The sequence below is a fragment of the Apodemus sylvaticus genome, chromosome 21, assembly GCF_947179515.1.
Source record: "Apodemus sylvaticus chromosome 21, mApoSyl1.1, whole genome shotgun sequence".
In the NCBI taxonomy this organism is placed as follows: domain Eukaryota; kingdom Metazoa; phylum Chordata; class Mammalia; order Rodentia; family Muridae; genus Apodemus; species Apodemus sylvaticus.
The window spans coordinates 9,950,850-9,978,617 of record NC_067492.1 but is presented as its reverse complement, the minus strand read 5'-3'; the positions used below and the strand labels follow the sequence as shown (position 1 = coordinate 9,978,617).

Here is a 27,768-nt window from a genome sequence, read left to right as displayed (position 1 = left end):
CTGTGCTCTCTAGGCACCAGGGAATGAAGCCATCATCCTTAGGACGGTGCAGTAAGGGGAGCACCTGCAAGGTGTGTTCAGCAGCAGACCCAGGGCCTAGCCTGCCTCACCTCAGTGGCTTCCTTGCTCAGGCCAAATCAGCCCAACCCAAGGACAGCCCAGCACTGCAGGATGTTAGGCGGCCTCAGCTTGCTGCCCACTTCAGCTGGTGTTGGGGGGAAGGGGGGGGACGGGCACGGGCTCGGGCACGGGCGCGAAGGCTTGGCAGGTTCAGTCTAAGCTGCTGTGGAGCTGGCCCACCCCCAAGGCCTGTCTTCAGCTTCCAGAGTCACCGCATTTTGTATGCGTCCAGCATAGCCCGACCTGAGTGTGTAAAGCCCTGGCTACGGGTGTCCCATACAGAGATCACGCACCACGCAGGAACTGGCAGGGCTGGCCTTGAGTTGTTCAGGTGTCTAGAGCCACAGAAAGCAAAGAAGCCGTGTTAAGGTGGTGAAGTGATTTTGTGGCTTTTGTGGCAAGTGTGCAGGGATCGGCTGTGCGCAGGCAGGAGCTATCCCGGGTAATGAGCCTGCTGTCAGAGGGCTGAGCAAGCCCAGGGGCCCACAGCAGCTTACCTTCACAGGCCAATGCGAAGAAGCTGTGTCACAGGTCGTTTCACACATTAAACCAAGCTCAGAGACGTCACCTGCAGTCACGACCAGCGTCAGAGATGAGATCTGAGCTAGAGGATTTCACGCATTCCATACTTCAGGCTCAAAAGTCACCACACAACCAATGCTGCCTGAGACGAGGCTGGAGTGGCCAGACCTCCCTCAGCACCCGGCCCTTCTCATTCCTCCTCTGCCGATAGTGAACCCGTGCGCCCGAGAGTGACACAGAGACTCCAAACTAGTCACTCCTTCTTAGGCAAGTGAGCTACACGCCAACACGGTCCACTGTACACCTAGTCAAGGTGGCTTGTGACATCCTGAAGTAACTGGAACAGCAACCCTGCACTTCATGGGCCAACACCCCTCAGGCCAACAGCAGCCATGAGAGCAGCTGGAGCTACACGGGCAAGACACCCAGGGAATCCTCTTTCCTCCCTGGATATCCTCCTGCCCACGACCCAGTTGCTCAGACAGGGGTACCATGCTGAGGATGCTGGGACCCAGCATGCTTAAAGAAGCGAGTTACGAGAAAGGCCAAACCTGACCAAAAGTTAATAATGTTCATGTTTTCAGGCCACTTGGCAGGAGGGATGCACTTCAAGTCCAGTGAGGAACTCCTACCTGGACACATAAAGAAAGCTCACCAGTCGGTAACAAAGAGTCAAATGACCCCGACAAAAACCAAGCCCAGGGTGGAACCGACATTACTCCAAAGATGCCTAAAGGGCTATTTCGCCTCATTGTTCAGGACCACACAGTGAAACCACAAGGATGCCACTGTAGCACTGTAACTACAACAGCAGAGCTGTGCACAGGTGGGGATACAAAGAACTAGAATTCACACTGCTGGCAGAGGTGTGAACTACTACACAGGGAAGTTTGATAGTTCCTCCAAACGCATGATGTTATCCCTCCTAGGAAGACTCTCAAGAGAAATTCACACATGCTCGCTCCCCAGTGAATGACAACACTATCCACGGTAGTTGGCAAGCGGTCTACCCACTGGAGAATATTATTCTGCCATGAAAAGGAATAGCCTCCTTTCAGGGAGGGGGGGATCCAGGAAAGGAGAAATCATTTGAAATGTAAATAAAGAATATATCAAAGAAAAGAAAAGGAATAGTCTCTGATACCTGCTACGCCATGAAAGACGCTTCAAGACAGGATGCAAACAGAAAGAAACCAGCTGTGATGTCATTAACAGAGAACACCACAGCAGGCAATTACAGGAGCGAACTGGCTGCAGGGCAAGAGGTAAGAAATGGTGACTGCTGACAGGCCCATGGCTTCCTTGGGAGTTAAGAGTGGAGTGGCACTGGCCGGGCTAGCTAGTGAGAACAGCAGGGCTCACCCAAGCACTGCCTGACACGGACATTGTCACAGTGTATGAACTAGTTAAAGCAGACCCTACCCTGTCAGGGAGCATGGCAAGGTGCAGGGGTCTGGTGCATGGTGCAGATACTCCAGCTTTGTAAGGTTATGCATATTTATTGAAAATTTCCTTCACCAACAACGGTGAAGTCAAGACCCCAAATTACAAAACATGGTGGCAGTTGATAGTTATAAAAAATAAAGCGAAGGCCTGCATCTCTCCCACATCTGCAAGTTCCTTCAGTTCAGTGTGTCCTCTCATCAAAAAGGAGGTCACAGAATCTGATTCCTCATGATGTCAGAAACTGCAATCGACTGACAAAAACAACAGCTCTGCTTCCAACTAGCACAAGTCTTTAAAGTGACTCTCCCACAATAAATATAGAAAATAGCCTGTAACAAGCATGTCTTCGCTTGGTCAGGGTTGTAGAGTTACATAGAAAGTATGTCCCGACAGCTCTTCCAGGCTCTGTGTCTTTGGTGCACTGTCACTGGGCCTGATGCCACTGGAGGCTGAGCTACTGGGCCTTCTGCCAGAGCCAAGCACAGAGAGGCACTGCAGGATGTATCTCATAGATGCCTGGGCAGAACACACTAAGCCAGCCACAAGCTGGACATAGGGTTCCTTGGAAACCGGCACTTCCCAGGATGCTCTCTGATGCGCTGTGTGGCCACCAGAGTGGCTCAAGGCTTGTTAGCTTCTGTTTCTGGCCACAGTGATGATCACACTGATGGGGTCCTTGCGGGATGGGACTGCTGTGCAAGCTGTGGCCGTTTGGCCCTGGGCCTCCTCCGCTTCGGCCGGCTCCTGGCCTTGCTGATCTGTACCACGAAGAAGGCCAGGGCCACCATGGCTCCAAGGAAGGCGAAGACAGGGATGGTCTGTCCCACCTCCTGGTTGTAGCGGCCAGGCATGATCCCTGCAAGAGGACAGTAACTGGTCAATGGTGCCACAGAACTACAGCTACAGCCTTTCTGGGAATCCGAGACCAAACTCCATTGGCTGGGCTAGCAGGGTAGACATGCCCAGGCTGCTAACCGTGGTATGGGTGAGAGGCATTTTAGACTGTTTCTAACCCTGGCAGTGGGGGCGGGTGCGGGTGTGGGGGTGGGGATGGGGAGAAGGACTTTGATCAGCCAGCCACACCAGCAGGGTCAAGAGAAGCTTCTTTCCCCAGAGATCAATGGATATACTAATCTCAATCCAGAGAGGAAGAGGACAGTGCTAGAGGCCCACTGGCTGAGGAAGAGAGGCAGGGAGGTGCCAGAGGCCTGCGGCCATGTTCCCAGGGGCAATGCCTCCTGGAGGTGCCATCAGACCCTCAAGGTGCCTTGGCCTCCAAGGGCTGGGGTACCTTTCCCAGCCAAATTCTGAGACCCAGAGAAGACCTCCTCAGGAGCTCTGGCTCCTGAGGAGGTTGCAGGAGTTTCCAGAATAAAAGGAGCACATACAGTCAGTCAGCTGGAGGGACTGGGACCAAGTCTCCCAGCTAAAATATGGGAACCCGGAGTCATAAATATGCTCAGGCTAAAGAGCTCATCCAAACAGATGAGAAGATGGGTCACCTCAGGAGCCTGGTGCAGCTCAGTCAGGTGCCAGTCCAGCTGTTAGGACAGGCTACACAATATCAAAGACCCCAGGGGCCAGCATGACAGAAACGTCCTAGAGAGAAGTTGTTTACTGAGGTCCATAATACATATCTACTTGCAAAACTTTAACAAAGAGCATCCAAGTTATTCTAGAAAACTTTCAGTGTACCAAGTGGCCAGCACACTGAAAACCAGAATGTAACATGTGTGTGTGTACAGGAGGTGGCGAGGGCTCAGGGGTTAGGCACACCTGCTGTGGTTGTAGCTACAGAGCCTGGGTTTGCCTCCCAGATCCACATGGTGGCTCACAACCACCCCCCACCCCCCAACTGTAGTTCCCAGGGTCTGAAGGAGAGCGCACATAAAAAGAAACACTTTTATAAATTAAAATGTATATATAAAAATTCCTAAGAGAAATGGCACCTTCATTTCTAGGCCTGGCTTTCCTCCTTGGGGAGGGGAACACAGCAGGATCCAGCCCAGTAAAACGTCATGAAGGACTCACCTCCAGGAATGTCCCAGGCACCACTTTCCCCAGGTGACAAAGGTCTCACTTGAGGGCGATTGGATCGGAAGTTGGGTAACACTACTTTGTCCAGGTCAATGGAGAGCAGCTTCTGATGTTTCCAAAGGTTACTTCCGGAAATAGATTAAATTTTAAAAAGGTAAGCAGCTGTTCTCATCTAGGATGCTTAGCTGATACACAGCAAACTGAGCCACCTAAGGGCCACGTGAGACCCTCTGCCTCTGGTCACCTGGCCACCAGCAGAGCAGCCAGAGCAAGCGACTACTTCCTGGGGCTGAGGAAGGCCCAAGCCAGACCAGAGCAAGTGACTGCTTCTTGGTGCTGAAAAAGGTCCAGGTCAGATCCAGTGCTCAGATCCCAGTGCCCAAGGACGGTCTGTGCTATGAGATGTGTAACACAGTCCACCCAAGCCCGTTTCTGTTCAACACTGGGAACACTATCAAGCAAGGCGGGAGGACAGTCCAGGCTGGAGCTCTGGAAGGAGCAGAGGGCCTAGGGTGTCACAGAAGGCCTTTCTGAGGCTCCAAGTAACTGCAGCAATGCAAAGCAACACAGTGAAGGGAGTGTACAACCATGGTCAGAAATGGGGCCAGACCAACAGCCTGGAGGACTAAGAGACATCACCCGCAACAAGAATTGGACAGATCTGCAAGCAATTGGTACTGAAGTACATACAGGTGAGCACCAAACATCTGCCTACTCTGGTGACAGCCAACAGAACCTGGGTGCTGGAACTGTGGTTGCTTGGGTGGGAGTAACCGGGGAAGCTGGTTGGGTCAGTGAAACTAGAGCTGAAGAATACAGTGGCTGATGTACTGCGAACAGCAGTGGGCATCCTGCAGACATCTTAGGGAGAGCTAAGTACCCAACAGAAGGAAGGTGTCTGCAGATGAATTCCTTCTCTTCCTGCAGTCAGTCCTCTAGAAAGAGTGGCTGTGTCTTCTTTACTTTGCTGAAGGAAGGCAATCAGTCCCAGCAGCAGCAGTCAGGTAAGAGCATGTCACTGCTGAGGGGTGGGACACAGACCCCGGGGCTCCTGGCTGAGCACAGCTTGGCCAACTCTGACACAACTTCACCAGTCTGTTTTGCACAACTTAAGTGCTACTGCTCAGAATTAATCTGTCTGAAATGTTAACTGACAAAGTCATCAAACCGGGGGCATCTTAGGCTCCCAAATATGATGCTAAGCAGACAATCTAAAGGCACCCTGTGTCCTGGGGCTGGTAGTGGGCACTAACCCCACTTCCTAGCAGGGCACTGAGGTAAAAGCACTCATGTCACCACGGGAATCTCACAGCACTCTGATGAGGGATGGGGACTCTGCCTCGTGTCAATGTTCCCACAGCAACAACTGCTAAGAACACCTGATGCCCAGTCGAGACCTAGGGAGAAGCCTCACCTCACAGAGATGGGAACTTCCCTTGGTATGTCACCTGCAACTGTCTAACACTGGACCAGAATCTCCAAGGGATTGGAATCCCCCCAGCTAAGTCTCTGAGAATAATTTTCCTCCGGGTGCGACACGAGATAAGAGAGCAGTGCAGCGGTGTGGCATGGAGGGAGACGGCTGCCAGAGCAAGTCAGAATGAAATCCTAGGAGCCGGCAGGCATTATCAGCACCCTGGAGAGACTTAAAGTGGGAAGGATTATGAGATGTGGCCAGCCAGATAGCACAGGAGGCACAGTCCAGTCGTGTGTTCTCAGCTGTCAGCGTGCACTAGGGGAAGAGCTGGGCTCCTGGGCTCCAGCTAACATGGCTGCTCTTTGAGCATGAAGTGCTGATCACGTCTAGAATATAAAGTCTGCTGTGAATGCTAAGACACCAGAAGATTCTAGATAAATAAGGACTCAAAAATGAAATATATTATAAGTTTTAATGCTGCAGGGTGACTGGGATGGCAAAGCACTCCTCAATGGAAGCTGCAGGAAGAACACACCAAGCAATGCGTGCGACTGTGAGTGCACACACGTACCTAGGCATGCACAGCAGAGGGCAACCGTGGGTTTGCTCTTGATTGGTTTAGCAAAAGGCATCTCATGATGTGGCTACTGTTTCCGCTCAGCTGGCCGGCCAGCAGGCCCCAGGCGCTGTCTCCACCCCGACACTGATTACAGGGGCACGCTGGTGTTCCCAGGGTTTTTTTTTTTTAATTTAACAAACCAATAAACAAAGAGACCCTCACAGGCTCTAGGATCAAGCTCGGCACACAGCAAGCTCCTTACTAAGCCGCCTCGATGGCACCAACTTTCTTGTTTCCTGTGACATATTCTAAGACACGGTCCTTGCGCAGGCCACCCCACCGAGGACCTGAGCTCAGGATGGTGAGGAAAGCACACAGACTCACAGCAGGCCAGGCTGTCTGCGGAGCATGGATGGGACCCCACCTCTGGCTACGCCACATCTGCCTATCACTCTACCAAGCTTAGCAACAGCTATGAAGGGAGGGAGACGAGAGGAGAGGCAGCGTTCTCTAAAGGAAGCTTGTGTCAGGAGAGGCCGAGAGAGGAGTAGCCATGGCCCTGCAAGGGGAGGTCTGCAGGGCGCTGGGACACCAAGTCCTGTTAACCTTCTCCCATCTTGTCCTGCTTAAGGAAGACGCCAGAGACGGACAGAGGAGCAAGTTGGAAAAACAGCTTGGCCTGCCTGGCTGCAGAAACTGCAGTGGAATGTAGATCTGAAAAACGGCATGGGATAAGGCAAATATGATGGTTTGTATATGCTTAGCCCAGGGAGTGGGACAATTGGAAGGTGTGGCCTTGTTGGAGTAGGTGTGGCCTTATGGGCATGGGCTTTAAGACCCTCATCCAAGCTGCCCGGAAGTCAGTCTTCCACTAGCATCCTTCAGATGAAGATGTAGTCTTCAGTTCCTCCTGCACCACGCCTGCCTGGATGCTGCCCTGCTCCACACTTGATGATAATGGACTGAACCTCTGATCCTGTAAGCCGGTCTCAACTAAACGCTGTCCTTATAAAACTTGCCATGGTCATGCTATCTGCTCACAGCGGTAAAACCCTGACTAAGACAGCAGATGACATGTCAGGTGAGAGAGGGAGAGCACACGGGGCACACATGGGTGCAGCACCTGTACACACAGGCCATTGCCTACATGGTATGCACCTCTGACTGGATTGCCACGGCAGAAGCCATACCTCTTAGGAACAGCTTCAGCCCTGGGTGCAGAAGGAGAGAACGACCTGAATTCCATACACAACACCTTGGATGGGAAGCACAGCTACAAATGGCAACCTTCAAATTTTGGCTTAGCTCCTGCTCAAGTGACAGTACTTGGCTGGACAGCACTGTTCTTTCCAAGGTACTCTAGGACACCACCAAAGTACACTTCCAAAGATCAATACAATTGTCAGAAAATGAGAACTAGACCGGATCATTAACAACGATGTCAGCAAAAGTGCATTCTCTCCTATACAATAGGGCTGAGTCACGGCCCTGGGGAACAAGGACAACACAGCACACACTGACCTGGGCGCCGTCTCATTCAAAGGCTGTGGCTTGGCCCATGACAAATGTGGACAGGCTGGAAGGGGCCGAGGTTTCGGGTCTCCCAAGTGGGCCTCAAGAACTTTGGAGTACCGATGAAGGTGGTTTCCTGAAGTAAGCAGCAGTAAGAAACGGACAGGTGGTCACCATTGTAGAAATACAGGAGAAAAGGTGGCTTTGAGTGACGGTATCTTTCTGGTGACAGTTCACTGTGTTTTGCATGCTTCAGGGCTACTGTAGACAGGGTGCCTGGTTTCCTTCATCACAGCGCACTGTACTGCAGCCCTGGAACCGCCTGCCTCTGCCTCCCAAGGGCTGGGGTTGCAGATGTGTACACCCCTGTCCATCCAGCTGGTGTTTACATACTCTAACCCGTGTTCCCACACTACAACCGTCCACACACGGCTGCCGGGCAAATGGAATGGGTGCCACACCCTAAGGAATCCTTAAACATTTGGTTGAAATATAGTATCAAATTGAATTTTATCTATTCTATTTTCTTTTAAAGGTTTATTTTATGTCTATGAGTACACTGTAGCTGTCTTTAGACACACCACAAGAAGGCATCGGATCTCATTGCAGATGGTTGTGAGCCACCATGTGGTTGCTCGGAATTGAACTCACGACCTCTGAAAGAGCAGCCAATGCTCTTAACTGCTGAGACATCTCTCCATCCCTTATCTTTTCGACTTTGTGTGGTATGTGTCCATCGTGTTCGTGTGTTACATGTGTGTGTAGGCCAGAGTTCAATGTTGGAGGTCGTCCTCACTCTACATTATTTTCATGGGATCTGGAACTCAGAGCTAGACTGGCTGGCCAGCGTCTTGGCTCACGCAGAGCTGGGGTTACAGCCGTGCGTGCACCCAGGGTTCCGGAGGCTGCCGAGGGCGGGTCTGACCCAAGTTCTCAGGCTTTCCACCTCCCAGCCCTCCTTACACTCTCTCTGATGGAGCTGCTGAGCTTCCTTTCTTCTTGAGCTGGGGTCCCACTCTAACAGGCCAGTCTGCCTCCATGGAGTGTCTTCCCTTGGCCACCCGAGTGCGAGGACACACGGGTTGCTGCTCTAACACTCTAACTGGCATCTGTGGCCTACATCCTGATTCTGCAGACAGTGCTGTCAGGGAGGGAACATTCGGTTCTTTGAGGACATGAGCCCAACCCGCCCAGGCCTGCATGCTCCCCTCACATGGCCCAAGTGACCTGAGCTAACTGCTTAACCTCTCTACTTCCTGTTTCCTTATCTGCACACAAAAATTAATACTATCTCTTTTCACAGGATTACTGAGAGGCATTTGTGAGCTAATCCTTACAATGTACCCAGCCAAGTGCTTGTGCCCAGAGAGTACTCCGAAGGTACTGTGCCTTAGGGGTGGAATGACTCAGCAGCTAAGAGCGCTGCTGTCTTGCAGAGAACAGGAGTTCAGGCCCAGTACCTACACTGGACAGCCTACAACTCCCTGCACCTCAGGCTCTGTGGGGGAGCCAATGCCTTCTTTTGGTCTCTCCAGGAACTTGCACACATATGTATATATCCCCATACACAAAATTATTTTAAAAGATGCTGGCCTCCAGGAGAGTACCCACACATAGGACCCGCAACCTGCGCACCCTGGGAAGAGGTAGATGAGCCCCCTGATGACCTACCAGCAACCACTGGGAAGGATTCACAGCCCTCCCTAAAGGGCAGGTCCCTGGACTGCCAACACTACATCTCTTTTTGTTTTGTTTTGTTTATTTGAGACAGGGTTTCTCTGTGTAGTCCTGGCTGTCCTGGAACTCACTCTGTAGACCAGGCTGGCCTTGAACTCAGAAATCTGCCTGCCTCTGCCTCCCAAGTGCTGGGATTACAGGTGTGCGTCACCACGCCCGGCAACACCAGTCTTGATGCGGCAGCACTGAAGTGGCTCGTCTCTGCTGGGCACCAGGAGAGATGCTCACCTTCCATCCTTTCAGGAGGGGCCGAGCCAGCGCCGCTGGGTGGGCGCTGCCGATTCCCTGAATGGCTGAGACTGGGAGGGGTCACGCCGTAGGAAGTGTACTGAAGGAGCGCATCCAGAAGCCAAAAGCAGTCTGCAAAGTCAACAGACACACAGCTTAGGAACTGAGTTTTAAAAGAGAACACTGTTGTGGTTGCCCTGGTGCAGTTTGTGTTCTGATGTTAATTCTGCTTCCTCAAGAGGGGCTGCCCCCCATGGACAACAAGCAGTGGATCATGTACTCAGGTGATAGCTTGTGAACCTTTTTGCCCATTTTAACTGGTCAAATAAAGGCTAGAGGCTGTAACTGGGCAGTGGAAGGAAAAGGTGGGATGGGAGGTCTTTGGGAGTTGGGGCAGGTAGGAGGAAGAGAGAGGATGGAAGAGGAGGAGGAAGTGAGGATGGAGCAGAACGACGCAGCCAGGAGAAACTGCAAGCAGCAAGGCTCTCATAGCTGGGGACTAAGTCAGTGTAGTGATAGACCTGCCCAGTCTAGGCTTATAAATATAGTAACTGGATTGTGTGCTTTTTATACAGGTATATTGGGGTTGCAAATTCTTGCAACAGAACCCCTCCAGGAAAACTGAAGAACATTAGCTGCTCTGGAGAGGAGGCTCCAGGTAAGAAGTTCAGGTCAGTGTGGAGCTGACACTCCCACCAGGCTGTCTGACTTTTGAGAAGAGTATTTTCTCGACACCCAGGACAGTCTGTTCTGGCACCAGCTGACTGTAGGCGGATTTTACTCTATGTCCCAGGGCTCTGGGCAGCTCAGCACAATGTGACTGGACTGGACCACCTGCCTGAATGTCACAGCTCTAGACAGCTCATGGGCGAAGACAGGACGGCATTCATTCAGGGATGGCAAAACCATGTGATACCCATCGAAAAAGAATGGCCTCCACAAAAGAAGTGCCATGGACACGAGCTGCCAATGACCTGAAGCCATTGTGGGAACTATGAGGGAATATACCTGAGAAGGGGAGTCCAGGATCAGAGGGGAAAGTGTGTTATCTGAGTCAGTGGTCCTGACCAGGATGGTCAACTCTTCTCTGGACATCTGAGTCCAGGTCTGAGAATACAAGCAGCTATCACTCAGAGCTACCCAAAGCTTCCTTCCTAAGGAAGCTGTAGATGCTGGAGTCCCAGACCTGGTCTCTGTCTATTCCCTCCCTCCCTCCCCTATTTACCCAGTCCAAATCCCATTAGCACCTATTTGGATGACAGCAGTTTCATGAGTGGAAAGGTTGTTAAGTACTCTGCCCAGGAAGAGCATGCACTTCTGGCCAAGGGCCAAAAGCCCCAAGTCCCAAATAGCTGCCATCTGAAATGTACAGGCACAGACAGTCCCTTTAGGCACTTCAAATTTTAATAAAGACTCTTACCAGGAGAGCTCAGCTCTTAAAGAGAATTTCTGTGAAAATAAAACATTAATCTCCTATCTGCTATGACTTTAAGCCTTACTTTTAAAAACCAAATCACTCAGGATTTATATAAACTACTGAAATCCTGTCAACATCAACTTGAAATTGGGGAAGGACGCAGCATCCTTGCACGTGTCCACACCACCCCTGTCCTGAGCACTCTGCAGTGTCCCAGATGAGACTTGAGTCCTGATTTCCCAGCATCTTCCCAGCTGAGACCTGCAGCATTCCCACTGTTCTCTCCCTAAGGTAAGAAAATGGAAGTCCATACACAAATACATGAGCTACACACTTGGAGAATACAAGAGACAGCTGCAGAGGAGGCATAATAGAACTAAGTCTGACTTCTTTATGTTCTTGTCTTTGAAAAGATAACAGAGGCCCCTCACTGACAAAAGCTCTTAGCACCCAAACTCTCAGTCTTGGGGAGAGCACTACACAGGGCTCTAAGACATATGACTTGAGAGGCCAGAGAAGACACACATAGGTCACACAACCTAGCGGTAAGCCTGAGAAAGGCAGGACCTCGGTCAATTGGGTTAAAGGACTTTGTACTAAACAAGTGACAGTGACTCGTGCCTGGGATTCTGAGGTCTGTAGAGGTTTGTGTATCCTGTGTGTTAACCTTCAAGTACACGCAGAAATATTCAGCAATCAAAGTACCTGTTTATTCTCCAGCCTCTGGCCAGTATCATCCCAGGGACAAAGCAAAGAGGGCTGTGTGCACCAGTCTTCAAGCCCAGGAACTTCTTATTCTGGCCATGCTGGGTACTGAACTCAGGGCCTTGCATGGCTGAGGCAAAGCGCTGTGCCACCGAGCTACAACCCCAGCCCTCCTATGTGTTCTTTTCTTACCCTTCTGTCTGTGACTGTCATCCAAGCAGTTGGAGTCTCCATACAGCACAATCCGGCCTCCACCTTCAGATGGAATCTGATAAAGCCCCAAAATGGGAACATTTTCAACAACTGCTGTCTCTTGTTTTAAAACCTCCAATCCTGCAGTAAGCAATGAGAACAGCAGTGAGTTCTCATGAAAAAATTACTGATTTTCTAGTTGCCACTTAACCTGAATTTGACCTGCCTAAGACTAGCAAAATACAATATTCAATCAATCAAACAGTACAAATCCTTAGAACAGGGAAGCAGTATTTTAAGCATTATTAATTTTGAGTTTAACAAAATCCAACTCTCACAAAACTGTATTTATAAGAGTAGGACAAGCGCAGTTAACTTTTTTTTTTTTAATTTGGTTTTTTCGAGACAGGGTTTCTCTGTGTAGCCCTGGCTGTCCTGGAACTTACTCTGTAGACCAGGCTGGCCTTGAACTCAGAAATCTGCCTCCCTCTGCCTCCCAGAGTGCTGGGATTACAGGCGTGCGCCACCACCGCCCAGCTCGCAGTTAAATTTTAAAATGTGTGCCCATCCACACGCCATTTCAACATAAGATGTAAGCACATGCATTAGCACTAGAACCTCTGGCCTGCCAAACAGACAGCACAACTTGAAATGCTCAACGAATGTAGCCCTGGGCAGCTGCTAACAGTGGAGTTGCACTATTTAACCTAAGCTGCCTTAGCACTAGGTGCCACACAGCATGAGACTCCAGGAATGTGCCTGTATATCAGCTGAGACGCCTGACCTCTGTGTGAAACAAGGAGTTACCATGACAGATGTTTAGCCCCCACAGCTAGACAAGAGTTTGGATATTTTCCTATCTTTTCTCCCTGTCTTGTTCTGTTTGGTGAAACCTGGGCGCGAACCTAGGCCTAAGTAAGCACACTGCACTGCACTGCAGCCCCACCCCATCTCTAAGGTTAGATAAGACAGTGTCGGTCCTGCGAGGCCACACAGGCAGGCCTCAAGCTTGCAGTTCTCTGTCCCAGCTGGGTGGGACATCCTGCTCAGCTTTAACTTGCTGAGCTCTGAAAGGCAGGCCTCCTCTGCTCTGCCGTAACATGCTCTACAAGGGCCTTCCTTACAGCCAAACACTATCTGAGCTAACATCAAGCAGTTGACTTTTAGATTATATAAAACACAAGATAAAGTATGCATTACTAAATCTACTTCTGCTATCCCCTGCTCCCGATTCCTGAGCTGCAGGAGGCCACAGCCTGCAGCCCTGGAAGCGGCAAGCCTGTGAGAACAACATTCAGAAAGGCCTAATCACAATGAGCTGGCCCAGGCTGAGGAGACAAAATGAGTCATACAGTTAAACTGAGAAATGGAGTCTCACATTCCAATTAGTAAAACTGTCTCTCAATCTCAGAAAAAGAACCATCTCGATGGTGCCGTGGCTGGTCCCTCTGACGACAGGCTATCAGTTTTCAGGAGGAAATGGTCCTACCAGTCAGTTCCACAGGCTGACACGTGAAGCATGCCAGTTTCCTGGAACTTAGCAGAGATATGAGACATGCCTCACAGCTCAGAATCCCAGTTCTGGAGAGACAGTCATAGGAAAAACTTCCTGTGGTCCAGTCCCACTGCCCTGCACATAACTTTCAAAACTACAGGCTGTCTAGCTTGTCCCTGCTCCTCCAAACTAATTTAGCAGGTACGCTCTGTGGATTGGGTGGACTGTTCACGGGGATTTCATCTCCTCAGCCTACACTAGGGGCCTGGCCCAGGCTTGGGTTTGCTGTGGGCAAACACAGACAATCAGCAATGTCTCCTGAAAGGGAAGATGGTGTTTTAACCTTTGAGTGTTCATGAGGCTAAGAACTCCCAAAATCATCGAGACTATGCCATGGCAGCACACCTGTTACTAAAGAACCCTTTAATGGTGACAAAGGCCATTTTGAGTCCCATTCTGCACAGCCCCTCCCCCAACCTTTTTTCGGTAGACTATACACATATATTCAAATATTTGGCAAGAGTTTGTCTTGCTAATTAATCTGGGATCCCCAGAATTCATGCCGCAGTCAGCACTATACAGTAACACTGCAGTGAGTTTTACCAGGAGCCAGAGAAGACGGGAGGGAAGGCCTGACACTAACACCCAGAAAAGCATGTGTAAGTAGACTGTGAGGTGCACACAGGACACACCAAACACTACTAAACCCGACACAGAGAGGAGTAAGTACAGTAGGTAAAGACACAGAAAGCTGACAGGGAGGGAGCGAGGGAGGGAGGGAGGGAGGGAGGGAGGGAGGGAGGGAGAGAGAGAGAGGAAAGGGTGCCAGGGCCGTGAACAGCACCCTTTCTTTACCTTGGTCCTTGAAAGTCTGTGTGATCACGACACCATCTTCTGGAAACTTGGCGATGCTGCACCCCGACGCATAGTACACTGGAAGACAGTGGCTCACCATTAGAAGTGGAGTGGAGATGCCCAACACTCACTCACTGACCCAGCATGCATTTCACACATGGTCTCTACCACTTACATTTAGACATTTTTTAACCTGAAGAGACAAACTGTTATTGCCTGTTACATATCAACTACATTTCAAACTTCAAATGAAAAATGCTGGCAGTATGTGTTTGTTGAAGAGTTTTGTTATACATTCCAGAGTGGCTTCAAACGCCTGTCAGGCGCTTGGCTCCCAAGTGCTAGGATTACATGCCCAGTTTATGCAGTGGTAAGGAAGGAGCTTACCGAATGCTAAGTAAATACCAAGGGACATGCCCAGCTCATTTTCCTAGTGATGTGAACTGAACCTAGGTCCTTACAAACACAAGACAAGTAACCGCGGAGCTACAGCCCAGGCCCAAGTGTGCTTTTTGGAAACAATGACTAGGTCTTTCTACACTGCACATCATTTATAAATGAAACCTAGACTTCAAAAGCATGTAGCTCACACCCTCATTCCTCTACCCATTGTGTGCCTCTATACACAGACATAAAACCTTACTGTCATGGTTTGCCAGGGCAAACTCCCCTTCATACAGGCCATCACTGAACCCCATGTTCCACACAGACAGCAACTCATTTAGAGCTGGGATGTTGGCTCCTCCAGTATCTGGCATCCACCACTGCCTATAAAAGTGGCAGAAGGAACAGAGAAGGCAAGAATTAAAATCCTCCCATACTTTTCTTCTTTCCTTGACAAAATCCAGTCCACACATACATATAAAAGTGTCAACTTAAACAAGCTGTTTGGTTTACGAAAATATGCAAGCCTACTGCTCCAGCCAATTATATGCCTCTACACATAGCCACACTGAAGTTTTCTTTTATGAAATGAAAAGCACACTTCACTGGCATGCAATCCAGACAGGCCTAGTCTGGATCCAGCCAGACCAGTGAACCAGAAGCGAGGAAGGAGGCAGATACGCTAAAGAAAACCCACAACGTAAGACATGGTGTTTACAGACGCACTCCAGCACCCAGCACCACAGGTCTCTGAGAAACAGGTCTTAGGTGCACGAGAATCTTATGTTCAGTATGAAGGAGGCCGGAAGGAACATCATGTGACAGAAAGCAAAGAAGAGGTGTGTGGGCTCAGCGAGGGAGGACAATGACCTCTTAGTGAGCACTGAGTCTAGAACCCTGTCTCTCTACGAGTAGCTTCCACCCACACTCCACTACCTAGAAAGACAACCCCAATTTAGGACAGTCACACAACAGCTTGCTGGGGAGCTGCGACGGCATACTGCTGCGCAACCGTACCTCGTGTTTTCATCATAAAACTTCACTTTTCTCATAACAGAAGTGTTGTACCAGTCGCTGAAGACGACAAGGGATAGGCCATGGTCCACGTCCCTCCTCAGCTTAGCAATCTCCTCGGGGAAGTACTCTTCCTCACTGTCCACCATTAACAGAGTGCCTGACAGAAGCAATGCCACACTTTGAGAACTGTCACTTCTGAGTGGCAGGAGACAATTCAGCAGTGCCATCTCTCACTGGTGTCCTGCCTCTAGGAGTTTGGCTGCTGCCAGCCTGCAGCAGTACAGAAGGAGGTTAGACACACAGTGGCCAACAAGCCATGAGGGCCAGTTAACTGTGTGCTTTGGTTTTTACATTTGCTCAATATAATATTTCTTATTTACTTAGGAAAAAAGAGTATAGTTATAGCATTAAAAAAAAAAAAGATTGGGCCTGCAAGATAGTTCAGAGTATAAAAGTCCCTTCTACCAAACCTGATTTCAATGGACACACACACACAAGCAGTTCTGTAGTCAGCTGAGCACTCCGACCACTGGTAAGCATGAGCACCATGGGAAGCCTTGCTCTGCACCTCCACTGTGACACAGGGACTAGCCACGCTCCCTTATTGTCCTATCAGTGGACATCATGGGAATACTCGACATACACTCAAGGCTGCTCACCGTACTGCGTGGCGTCAAAGCATGTGAACGGGGCACCGAGCACCTCCACAAAGTAGCCCATGCTGCGCAGATGCTGGTACATGTCCCTGAAGTTGGTGTGGACGTGGTCGCCATTCCTGCAATGCAACAAGCACACTCTTCAGGTGACCACTCTCGGCAGGAAGTGACAGGAGCACAGGGCTGATCCTCTCCACAGTTCCATCACCTGGGTCAAACATGCTACAGCAGTGACAAGAGAACTGCGTGCATGGGATGTGACATGATAAAATGATGCAGGGACAAAGCTCACAGTGTCCTGAGCAGCACTTCAGAGGCACCCAGTAACTTAACAGGAGCCACCTGCATGTGACAATCACAATGGGGTGCAGAGACTGGCATACATGTCTGCCTATCGCCGTGTCTTGCCTTCCTTCCGAAACCTACTCCCTCGTCCTCTGCACAGCTAGATCAATTGTCTAAATTCTGCCTGGCAGAAACACCTCAAGCCCATCTCCTTGCAATGCCCGCCGGACAGGCTGCTGTGCAGGGCCATGGCCTTGCCTGGTGTCAGTTTCCCTATTTCTAACACCTGTCTCTGATCTGGGTCCACACCGCCTGCCTTTCAGGAAAATGTTAATCTATAAGGAAATCTGGGGCTAGAGAGATAGCGCAGCTGTTCTTACAGAGGACCCAGCACCCAGCTGCAATGCACAACCAGCTGCAACTCCATTTCCAGAGGAACCAATGCCCTTTTCTGGCCTCTGAGGGCACCAAGAATACAAGTGACACCCAGACATTGATGCAAATAAAACACCTATACACATAACATTTTAAAAATTAAAAATTAAAAAAGGCAAATCTGACCCTGAATCAGGATTCTGATTCCCAGAATCCTGGTCAAGCCAGAGTGCTGGCACATGCCTTTAACCCCGGCAAGGAGGCGGCAGAGTTCAAGGCCAGACTAGTGTAAAGACTGAGTTCCAGGCCAGCCAGGGCTACACAGAAAAACCCTGTCTCAAAAAATTAAAACTAAAGTAACCCAAACCAAGCCCCGTCAAGCGGTTTGAGAGCCTCTTTCCTCCATTGGAAACACCTGCCTCTGAGGCCGGGGCAGTGCGTGAGGGAAAGGCAGGCAGGCACCCTCAGCCTGGGAAGTCATGGCAGCCACACGGTCTGGCACGCACGAGAGGCCGAAGAGCTACGAGGAGTGACTGCTTTCAGATGACCACGGTGGCCAGCATACAGAGGATGGAACACAGGGACATAAGAGCAACAGAACCAAGACCTGTCGAGAGGAAAGACGCCACCCAGGCCTAAGACAGAGCCAAAGGACGGCCACACATGGGAGGATGGCGACAGCTGGACAGTGGGACTGACCAGACTTGCCGCTGACTCTGAAACAGGGGGCAGACAGGGAAACAGGACAGCAGAGGATAGCGCCATAGTTTCTGCTGCACAAGAGCATGTTTGGAAGTTGGTGTCCTCACGACGCAGGCTCCCAACAGGGCCAGGAGCAAGCACGCACAGCCCTAGGGTGGCGGCGTGCAGGCAGAGCTGCTGCTCACCAGTCTAGAGGATCGTTCTTCATCCGCAGGTTGTCCCTGGGGAAGTAGCCGGGCGGGTAGCGGAGGTTGTGGTACTGGTCCCAGAGGACCCTCTTGCTCCGAGGAGGGGTGGGAATGACCTTCACCTTGACCGGAAGCTTCACAGTGGAGGTGTGCTCGGCACCAGTCTTTAACTGAAAAAGGAAACAGATAAAATGGAAACTTGAAATGTACCCGCTTTCTGAAGAAGTCTTAGTCTGGGTTTTAAAATACCTTTATCTTTTCCCTCTTTCCTTTGTTTTTTGAGATAAGATCTCAAACTCAGGATGTGGATTCCAGATGCTAGGATTACCACAATAGTACCATACCACACTTAGAAAAACTGTTTCTATTTCCCAGTTTAAGTCACATAATTTTTTTAAAGATTATTTATTTATTATATGTAAGTACACTGTACTTGTCTTCAGACACCCCAGAAGAGGGCGTCAGGTCTCATTACAGATGGTTGTGAGTCACCATGTGGTTGCCAGGATTTGAACTCAGGACCTCTGGAAAAGCAGTCAGAGCTCTTAACCACTAAGACATCTCTCTAGCCCTAAGTGACATAATTTAAATGTAAGAATGTCTGGCAATAACATATATTAATTTCATGCGCTGAAATTAATTCTGTTCAAACCCAAGAAGAGTTGAAAACTTAAAATTCAGGCATTTTATTCCTAAAAGCCACTAGAGCACGCAAAGCCAACCCCAGAGGTCCTACCTGGAGACCAATTTCAGATGCACTGATTCTGGGTTTGAAATTAGGCCCACAAGTCCTGCCTGCTATGATGCAGTAGCAGAGCCTAAAGCAGAGTGGGCTTCAACTGCAGCTGCTCTGGAGACAAATCCTGGTCCACGGCTCATGGCCATGAGGCTGATCCAGTCAACCTCAGGTTTATTAAATGGAGACCCTCAGCACTGAGTCTGCTCCCCTCTGTTCTCTGGACAGGAGCTGGCAAAGGGTAAAGAAAAACAAACCACTTCCTGGTGCACCCTTACTTCCGTCTCTGCTGGGGAAGCCACTGTGATCATGATGTGGCCCTGTGCAATGCCTTCCCAGGAAGCTGCCTTCTTGGTCACAGAAATGGAGATGGCAAGGTAACCTGACCAAGGCCACAACACTGAGGAGTAGGAGAAGGCCACTTCAATGTTGTCTCCATTCTGGGGTAAATAGGGTCGCCACTCAGGCTGCAGGAAAAAGAAAGTAGGTCAGTAGTGCAGTGAGGAGAGTGGAACACAGCATGAGTCCTAAGTGAGCTAGCCTGGCTGCGCAGATGGAGTCTCAGAGACAGGACGTGAGCTGCGCGTGTTCCGCAAGGTTATAAAACTGCCATCCCATAAGAAAACAGGATGCACTTGTCCAGAGTTCTCCAGTGTCAGAGGAAGAAAACCAACACAATGACACCTTTAGACCTGTACTCAGTGTCACTGAACTGTCACTGATGCCAGCTGTCACCAGCCAAATCCTACAAGTACTGAGGGCACCTGGAGGAAGGTCTGTGAGCTGGCTGTAGATGACTGCCCTGCAGTGTGCTACGCACACCCTCCGTGGGCCAGAGGAGAGAGGGGTAAAGAGGGCAGTAAGAGAGCACCTGGCAACTAGACAGACCTAAGTCACTGACTCCCTCACATGCCACAGAGTCACAGAGCCAGGGCACCTGCCCAAGTGACTAGGCAGAGTTCTGGGAAAGAAGACCCTGCAGGGCATACCACCACAAGCCCAGCATTAATGACTACTCTTGGGCCACTGGTTAACAACTGTGAGAAAAATTCCATTAATCTCCTTTGTAACAGACTTCGACAGATGAGTAAATTCAATGTTTAATCACTGAGTTAGTATAGTATTAATATAAATATTTTAAAAAGTACAGAATTAGTCTAAATATAAGACTGACTTTATTGTACCTCTGTAAGGAGGAGTTCTAGTTTTCCAAACAGCAACAACAACCAACAAAATCACACAAGAAAAAAATGCAGGAGGCTGGAGAGATGGCTCAGTGGTTAAGAGCACAGGCTACTCTTCCAAAGGTCCTGAGTTCAATTCCAGCAACCACAATGGTGGCTCACAGCCATCTGTAATGGGATCTGATGCCCTCTGCTGGTGTGTCTGAAGATAGCAACAATGCTCTCATATACATAAAATAAATAAATTCAAAAAAAGGAAAGAAAAAATGCAAAAATATCAAAATAGAAAACTTTTACAGAAGTGAGGATTAATAAAGCCACCACAGAAAGTCTCATCAAGAACAAGAAAACAATGGCCTGGGGGTGGAGTGGTGAGGAGAACTCTAAGAAACAAAACAAAAACCCAGCAAGAGCTAGTGCACGCCTTTAATCCCAGCACTTGGAGGGGAAGAGGCAGGTGGACTTCTGAGTTTGAGGCCAGCCTGGTCTACAGAGTGAGTTCCAGGACAGCCAGGGCTACACAGAGAAACCCTGTCTTGAAAAGCCAAAAAATTAAAAAATTAAAAAAAATAAACCGAACAGCAAGAGTTATCTTTTCTAGAACATAGGGCAAGGTAACAGCAGAGGGGAAACTCCAATTCCGGTACAAAGTAGACAAGGAAACACAAAGGTCACTGAGACATAATCAGTAAACACGGAGGTGCCCACCCCAGATGGCTTTTATACAATCTTCACTAACCAGGTCATCTATCTCTAACACACACACACACACACACACACACACACACACACCCAGAGCATTACTCAGCTGTAAAAAGGAGCAGAACAGAGTGACGCAGGAGCCTTGCAGACATTCTCAGTGAGACAAGACAGTCACAGCAGGACACACGGATCGAGTATGGACTGTTCTGAGCAGGCAGACGGAAAGCTGACTGAGCAAGTGCAACCCCAACATTTGGGAAACAGAGGCAAGGAGATCTCCGTGAGTTGGATGCCAGCCTGGTTGATACAGCAGTTCTAAGGCAGCCAGGGCTACTAAAGAGATCCTGTCGAAGGAGTAGGAGGGACGGAGTAAATGCTGATGGACATACTATCTCCAGGGTGACAAGAAATGTTCTTGAATGCCATTATTGCTGACACGGCCATGAGAATACTCAAAATTTAAAAGAGCCTCATGAAATATAAAAAGGAGAAAGACATATCTGTCACCCAAGACAGGATGTGCAGACATTTCCATGAACAGCAGCAGCAACAGTCTAGTGGCTACACTTCTCTTGGAGAGAATTTAGTGTATGCATCGACAACTGCAGTGACCTCCACATCCAAAATGACTCAGGATTCTCAGAGGAACACATGCTGAGGACATAACTCAGAGACATAACATAGAGAAAAGAAAATTCTATGTGTAAGGGCAGAATCTTTATAGGCAAAGCCACATAAGTGCTCAAGTGAAGGCACACAATGAGCCAGTGATAGCCCAACACCATCATGCGGAGACACTAAAGCACACTGCTGTTTTCAGATGCCTACAGTGAATGGACTGAAATACATTTTTGCTCACCACACAATGACAACAAATGATAAGCAGTTGCAATAAGGTCTGGTAAAGAATGTTTTAAGGGCTGGAGAGATGGTTCAGCGTTTAAGAGCACTGACTGCTCTTCCATAGGTCCTGAGTTCAATTCCCAGCAACCACATGGTGACTCACAACCATCTGTAATGGGCTCTGATGCCCTTTTCTGGTGTATCTGAAGACAATGACAGGTATACTCACATATGTAAAGTAAAAAAATATTTTTTAAAAAATGTTTTAAAGTACCTGGTGATATCTAAACAGTGAGCGGTTAGAAGATCATAAAAGTCAAATTCAAAACAAGAAACAGGCCTTCTACAAGGCCTACAAGTGTTCAGCAAGGAGCAAGGTCATTGTCATTGGTCAGTAGCTGTGAAAGCTAAAAGGTGCTCCGATGTTAGGAGCCAAAGCCAGAGAGCAAACCGAGGCCTTGACTTTTCTGTAGAGGACGGTCTGTCTTTCTGTGGAGCAGCTGCCCACCACCATCTGAAGCTTGACCAGGTCAAAGAAGCCCACCACCTCTTCCAGACAGTTACTCTGTACAGCCCTGGATGACCTGGAACTTGCTCTGTTGACCAGGCAAGCTGTCTTTGAACTCAGAGCTCTGCCTGTCCCTGCTTCCTGAGTGCTGGGACTAAAGAACCGTGCACCACACCCAGCTAAGCCGTTCTCTCTTAACTTCAGGAGGCATAATAACTAAGGTACAAAGTCTGGGCCATGTGGCAGAGAAGTTTCACCTTATCCACAATTCTTCCTGTGACTCCCATGCCATTGAGGATGGTGACATTAACAATTGTTGGCATTCCTCCATAGTAGATGGGCTGGGAGCAGTAGGGCCACATGTAGGGACACTCAGTCAGGTCGATGTAGCTAGGACTCAGGCTGAAACAAGAAGAGAGTGTTACTGTAGACTGTATCAGAGAGTAACACGGAAGCAGGAAGCAAGCTGGGCACAGGGGACACCGCTGTAGGGTGCCCTGGCTGATACTGGGTGCTCCTAACTGCTCCAGTGCACAGCAGACGTGCAGAAAGCACCTCCACCTTCTGCATGTGGGCTCTGTCAGTTCGATGGCAGTAGACTATGGACCGAAGCTTCAGGAGGCTTTCGTGGCAGAAACACCCATTTACCAATGCAGCCTGCTGCTAGTCAAGGGGACAACTCTGCGAAACCCTGCTCAGGTGCTGGACAGGAGGGGACGGCACAGGAACTCCGAGTCTGGATTCCCCCAGATTCCCTGCACATCGGCAGCCTTCCTCGCTTACATAGGGATGCTCATGCTCACTCTGGTGCACCAGACACACTCAGCTGAGACCCAGGAAACATCCCCACAAAGTGCTGAGCCTGGGGAGGTGCACACCAGTGCTGACACAATGATCCTGCACGCTCTTTCATCTGTTGTGTCTGAAATGCATGAGCCAGGTTAACAGCATCCTAGCAAACACTGGGGTCAGATGTCTATGTGCAGGAAGTGTATGCAACAGCAGGCAGCGGCATGGGCTATTCCCCACATCACCTCACTGTGGCGCACTCACCTTAAACATATCTGGGCAAACTGAATTACTACATAAAATTCTAAAAGTATCTTTGTGTACAAATTTTCATGTGCAAGCGCACATATGGGTATACACATGAAGGTCAGAGGTCAACTTCAGATATAGTTCTTCAGAATGAATGTCCAACTTGTCGTGTGGGGTAGGGTGTCCCCCAGCAAACTACAAAGAGTGGGCTACTGCAGTTGGCCTTTTCTATGTACTCTGGGGAGGTGCTTCTGACCTCATGCTTGCACAGCAATTACTTTACAGACTGGGCAACATCCTCAGCTGAGCACCAAGAGCTCAGGGACAGCATGCGCGTAAACACATACTCGCGCGCACACACACACACACACACACACACACACACACACACACACACAAAGTCAAATAAAGCACACACGACACAAGCACCCCAATGGGAGGGCCTGCGTGGGAACACTGGTGACCCGCAGGCCAGTCTGCAATGCTGTGAGGTGTCACTCCGACCGGGCAGTTTGCTCTGGCCTATCAGCATGCCAGCATTAGGGAACGCTGAGAGAAGAACTTCTAGGTTCTCAGTACTATTTGTGAAACTTGGATATAAATCTAAAATCATCTCAAAATAGAAAGTAAAAAGCAGCCTTAGACCAATCATGAGTAACTAGCAGATAAACCCTCGTGAAGAGAACCGGCTCTTTATCCCATATCAAAGCAAGAATAACAAAACAGGCCAACTATCAGGGGCCAGTGACCAGAAACCAGGTTAAGAAATCACAATGTAGGGTTTGGAACCCCAGTAGGTAAAGGACACAAGGGAAAGGTACATTCTGAGTGGCTACAGAGGCCCTATCTACAAAGCCAGTGTTGTGTGACTTCCAATACTGTGTCAGGTCAGCTCTCATCCCTCCCTTGCTGGGGAAGCAGAGCAAACAGTATATGACAATTCTATTTTTACAAATGTTCTGCAAACTTGGACTGTTTCAAAAGTGTTAAATGAAAATCATTCTTTTTGCTTCATCCATTAAGGTACACAGACTCAGCAAACAGAAGTCAGGGTTTTGCAGGCAGCACCTGTAGACGTAGCTTACAACTTTACAACTGAACTGGTGTGGGGGCCAGGACCCCTGACGGCTAGCTCCAATGATGTGCAGGGAGCCCGGGACAGGGAAAGCCTGGAGAATGCCAGCACAGACCCACCTTGCCTGTGGCTTGTAGCTGCTGAGGATCTGATAGGCTCGCAGCAGATCCAACTTGCCATGGCCTTGCTCAAACATGTTGACACCAGGAAGTCGCCGGGCAGACGCTATCAGAGCTTGCTTCACACTAGCAGGATTCACCAGCTCCCGCTTCTGCACTGTGCTGGGGAGGAGAAGCAGCATTTGCACATTTTTCTCAGTATAGGATGAAAACTAAACAGCCTCCAATTGGTAACAGGCTCAGTATGTGGTCTGCAGTCTGTGTTATATCTAGTCGGACTCCCTGGTCCAGTGGATCACGAGATGAGAACGCTATGAACTTACCGGTCCTGTGGCAGGCTTTACTGACCACTCGGCAAAGTGCCACATGACCTTCCTTGGCAGTGACTTTGTAGGCTCATGCCTATTAATACAAAACTCATAAATAATAGTTCCCTGATATTCTGAATAAATCAGTCACACAGGTTACAACCTGCTGGCTGAGAGATGGAAAGGAAATAGGTGGAGACTGGAGATGAACCCAATGCAGGGTGGGCAGGAGGTGCAGTGAGGGAGACCACTGGCTAAAGGGCGATCCCTTGTCTTTGGGTTGGGATTTGGAGGCCTGGGACCACGGTGAACATGCTGCCAATAGACTGCAGCTCCACACTAACACAGAGCCTTGCTTGATCAGCAAGGCTCATTCTAATTCTGAAACGGTCACGTTTCCAATCTATGTACCATATACAAGTAAGTTTCAATAACTAGATTATGAGAGCAGTTGTCGGGCAAAACTGAAAAACATACTTCCCTACTTAGCCCCTAAATATTAACTAGTGATGGAGGTTAACCTGAGAGTCAAGGCAGGATTTTTAATGGGTAACCAGACAGTAAAAGGAGACAGTGGGGCTAGACCTTCATGAGGAAGACTCAAGAGTACTTCTAGAAGTTACAGGTAAGACTCCACTTCCTCACTGAACATCTACCACAGCAGTACAGGCTCCTGTCACCACCACAATTGTTCAACTAGTGCCATGGTATCTGACGTGAAGAGAGGTACGCCGAAGGCTCTGTCAGTGCTGAAACCACTTGTGTTGAGAGCTGTTACTGGGAATGGCAAACACAGCCTCCTCACCTTCCCACTCACTTGGCAGGAGACAGATAGGCTCTACAGAGAAATGGGAAGCCTGGCATCCTGCTAACAATTATGTGACAGGCAAAAACAGACCAGTAGTTCCTGTTTCTAGAATCCACAGTGCTAGGAACCAGGGCTTGCTGGTTTCTTTACTCAGCACAGAGCATACAGAAAAGCGAGTCTGCCTTCCCTCCTTTGCTGATTCCCAGGGAGAGCGAAGCAGTGCTCCCAGAAGGCACACACGGGGTTCTGAGCAACCCAGACACATTCAAGAACCTGGCTCTGACCTATAAGGGAAAGTCAGGCATGAGACGCACTGCTCCATCAGTGTTACCAGTGATATAATCTTTGCTTTTAGAGACTGAACGTGCAATTAGCTTGATTATGAAATGAGCATAGGATGCAAACTTCAAATATGTAGAGATGTGTGCTATTACAACACGGTAGGTATCTCAACAAAGACCTCAACAGAGGAGGAGAAAGCCTGATATCAGGGGAATGCAAGTGCTTCAAAGACACAACTGAGAAAAAGGGAACCCATCTGACACACGCCAGGCAGGCGTGCTTCGGTTCTGCTCTAGCACGTTTAGAAGTTGCATCTGGTTTCATCACCTGCAGGAAGAAGGGCCGAGGACTAAGGTCCACTCCAACTACAGATGAGAGTCAACAGAACAGAATGCGTGGCACAGAGACACCCATCAATCATCAAGGACACTGGCTGGCTGTCAGGACCTAAGTGGCTTCACAGCTTAGCTAAGAGCACGGAAACAAAACAGGTGATGGCTATGTCAACTTGCTTCACAGCAGAAACCAGTTATTTTCTGGGTCTCATGACATGTTACAGATGTTAACTTTTTGCACAGAACATTAATAAGGAAAAATATGTATTGCTAAAGAAACAAGGGGGTTCAGCAAGGAAACTTGCATGTGTTGTGTCCTCGCCTGATACACACATACTGTAAGAATGGCCTGGCCCAGCCCAGCTGCATCTCCAACAGAGCCACGGAGAGCCGTAGAAAAGGGTCCTGCAGGGCTTTCTGGTGTACTCCAGCTTCCAGCTGGCACAGAGGGAGCAGAGACAGCAATACTCACCTTACTAACAAGGTGACGGCCCCAGCGACCACAGGGGAAGCCACACTGGTCCCTGAGAGTGCGCGGCAGCCCCCCTTCACACCGGAACCACGCACCCCAGCACCGTAGGTGACAACATCAGGTTTCAGGCGACCATAGCCTCCTGGTAGCTCCTACAAACAAGGGAAGCTTGGTTTCTCAACAGCCCTTAGCCACAAGGGTTATGTATGAATAAAATCAGACAGATTTAAACAGTCATCTGAGAAGATGCTAGTTTGAGTCTGAAATACTCTGCAAACTGAAGACAAGCTTTAGTGGTAACATGAAAGCAAAACCGCTTTAGTGTTTTATAATACTAAAATAGCAAAACATGGAACGGCAACTTTGCTAATATTTTAATAATTGCTCAGATCAGAAAGCAGTCACTGACTTGTCACGGAGATAACAGCAGCAGCCTGCTCTATCTTCTGACAGTCAAGAAATATAGCAGAGAATTAGGAAACTAAAACCAAAACAAACAAACTACGAGTGTCTTCTTCATAAGGAAAAATAGTTATGGTTATGATTAGCTATTTCAAAGAGTAAGGCACCATTGAGGACTGGCACGCCTGCACAGACATCACTCTCTTCATATCCCTAAGAAGTGGACTCTGATGAGAAACACAAAGGGACTGCTTATAAATCTGGTCTCTTCCCCACACCCTGCTGTCTCTTCTGTTCTGTCTCCTTACTGCTGGGATTACAGGTTCCACTATACCGGCCCAAGAACGCAAATTATATTCTGCTGAGAAAAAAAAAAGTATACTTATTTGAAATGCAAATCTTTTCCTGACAATCAGTAATAAAAGGAGTGTAGACACACGGGCAAAGCGTGAAGACGCTGTCGGCACAGCTGTAGAGACAGCTCAGGAGCATTGCTCCACAGCACTGAAGAAACAAGCCCTTGAGGAAGGCCGAGGACGCCACATCACACACAGCTGAAGGGAGCTACAGACTGATGCTGGCGGCTGCTCTGCTTGTTCTACCTGACAGCACAAAGGACATGTTGGGAACACATGAACACGGGACAGTGCAGGCCTGACTCAGAGGAGGGTCTACCACACCAGACCATGCATCAAGGCACTGAATGGGTCACCTCTAGAGATAGCATCCTATGTGCGAGGGACAGAGACTTAGCAGGTAATGGGGCCCACAATGTACAACTGAGCTGGCATGGAAGACTATTCTAGAGTGCTGCAGGGCGTGGGGTGGGGGCAGACAAGGCCTATGTGCTCCCAGGCTGTCTGGGCCCTTCTTGAGATATCTAAGAGCTTAGCAAATAGTCAGAGCAAGGAGACATATTCTAACTCCAAAGAACACTAGGGGCAGGTGCTTCCCAGTCACCCCTTGAAGGATGAAGTGACACACTCTGACTCCATGCAGCTTAATCCCTAACACTCTGCAATGACTGTGACAGAACTGACATCAGCTATTCATACTGGACTTTCATTTTGACTTCAGTGCTGGGGATGGACCTGGGATCTGGAACTG

At 49.2% G+C, this 27,768-nt stretch overlaps 1 protein-coding gene across 4 annotated transcripts in view; it reads right to left on the bottom strand.

The window, feature by feature from the left end:
- Positions 1 to 2,121: 2,121 nt before the first annotated feature.
- Positions 2,122 to 27,768, bottom strand: part of Mbtps1 (membrane bound transcription factor peptidase, site 1) — a 48,513-nt gene continuing 22,866 nt past the window's right edge. For all 4 annotated transcript variants that reach the window (XM_052166142.1, XM_052166140.1, XM_052166143.1 and 1 more), the window contains 14 exons: positions 26,260 to 26,411; positions 24,055 to 24,216; positions 22,080 to 22,224; positions 18,864 to 19,052; positions 17,847 to 18,019; positions 16,303 to 16,418; positions 15,644 to 15,800; positions 14,886 to 15,010; positions 14,243 to 14,320; positions 11,893 to 12,033; positions 9,579 to 9,710; positions 7,623 to 7,749; positions 4,120 to 4,250; positions 2,122 to 2,944 (listed from right to left, as the gene is read on the bottom strand). In XM_052166142.1, coding sequence (XP_052022102.1) covers positions 2,748 to 2,944; positions 4,120 to 4,250; positions 7,623 to 7,749; positions 9,579 to 9,710; positions 11,893 to 12,033; positions 14,243 to 14,320; positions 14,886 to 15,010; positions 15,644 to 15,800; positions 16,303 to 16,418; positions 17,847 to 18,019; positions 18,864 to 19,052; positions 22,080 to 22,224; positions 24,055 to 24,216; positions 26,260 to 26,411 — 2,025 coding nt within the window. In that variant the 3' untranslated portion in view covers positions 2,122 to 2,747. The remainder of the gene's footprint in view (positions 2,945 to 4,119; positions 4,251 to 7,622; positions 7,750 to 9,578; positions 9,711 to 11,892; positions 12,034 to 14,242; positions 14,321 to 14,885; positions 15,011 to 15,643; positions 15,801 to 16,302; positions 16,419 to 17,846; positions 18,020 to 18,863; positions 19,053 to 22,079; positions 22,225 to 24,054; positions 24,217 to 26,259; positions 26,412 to 27,768) is intronic.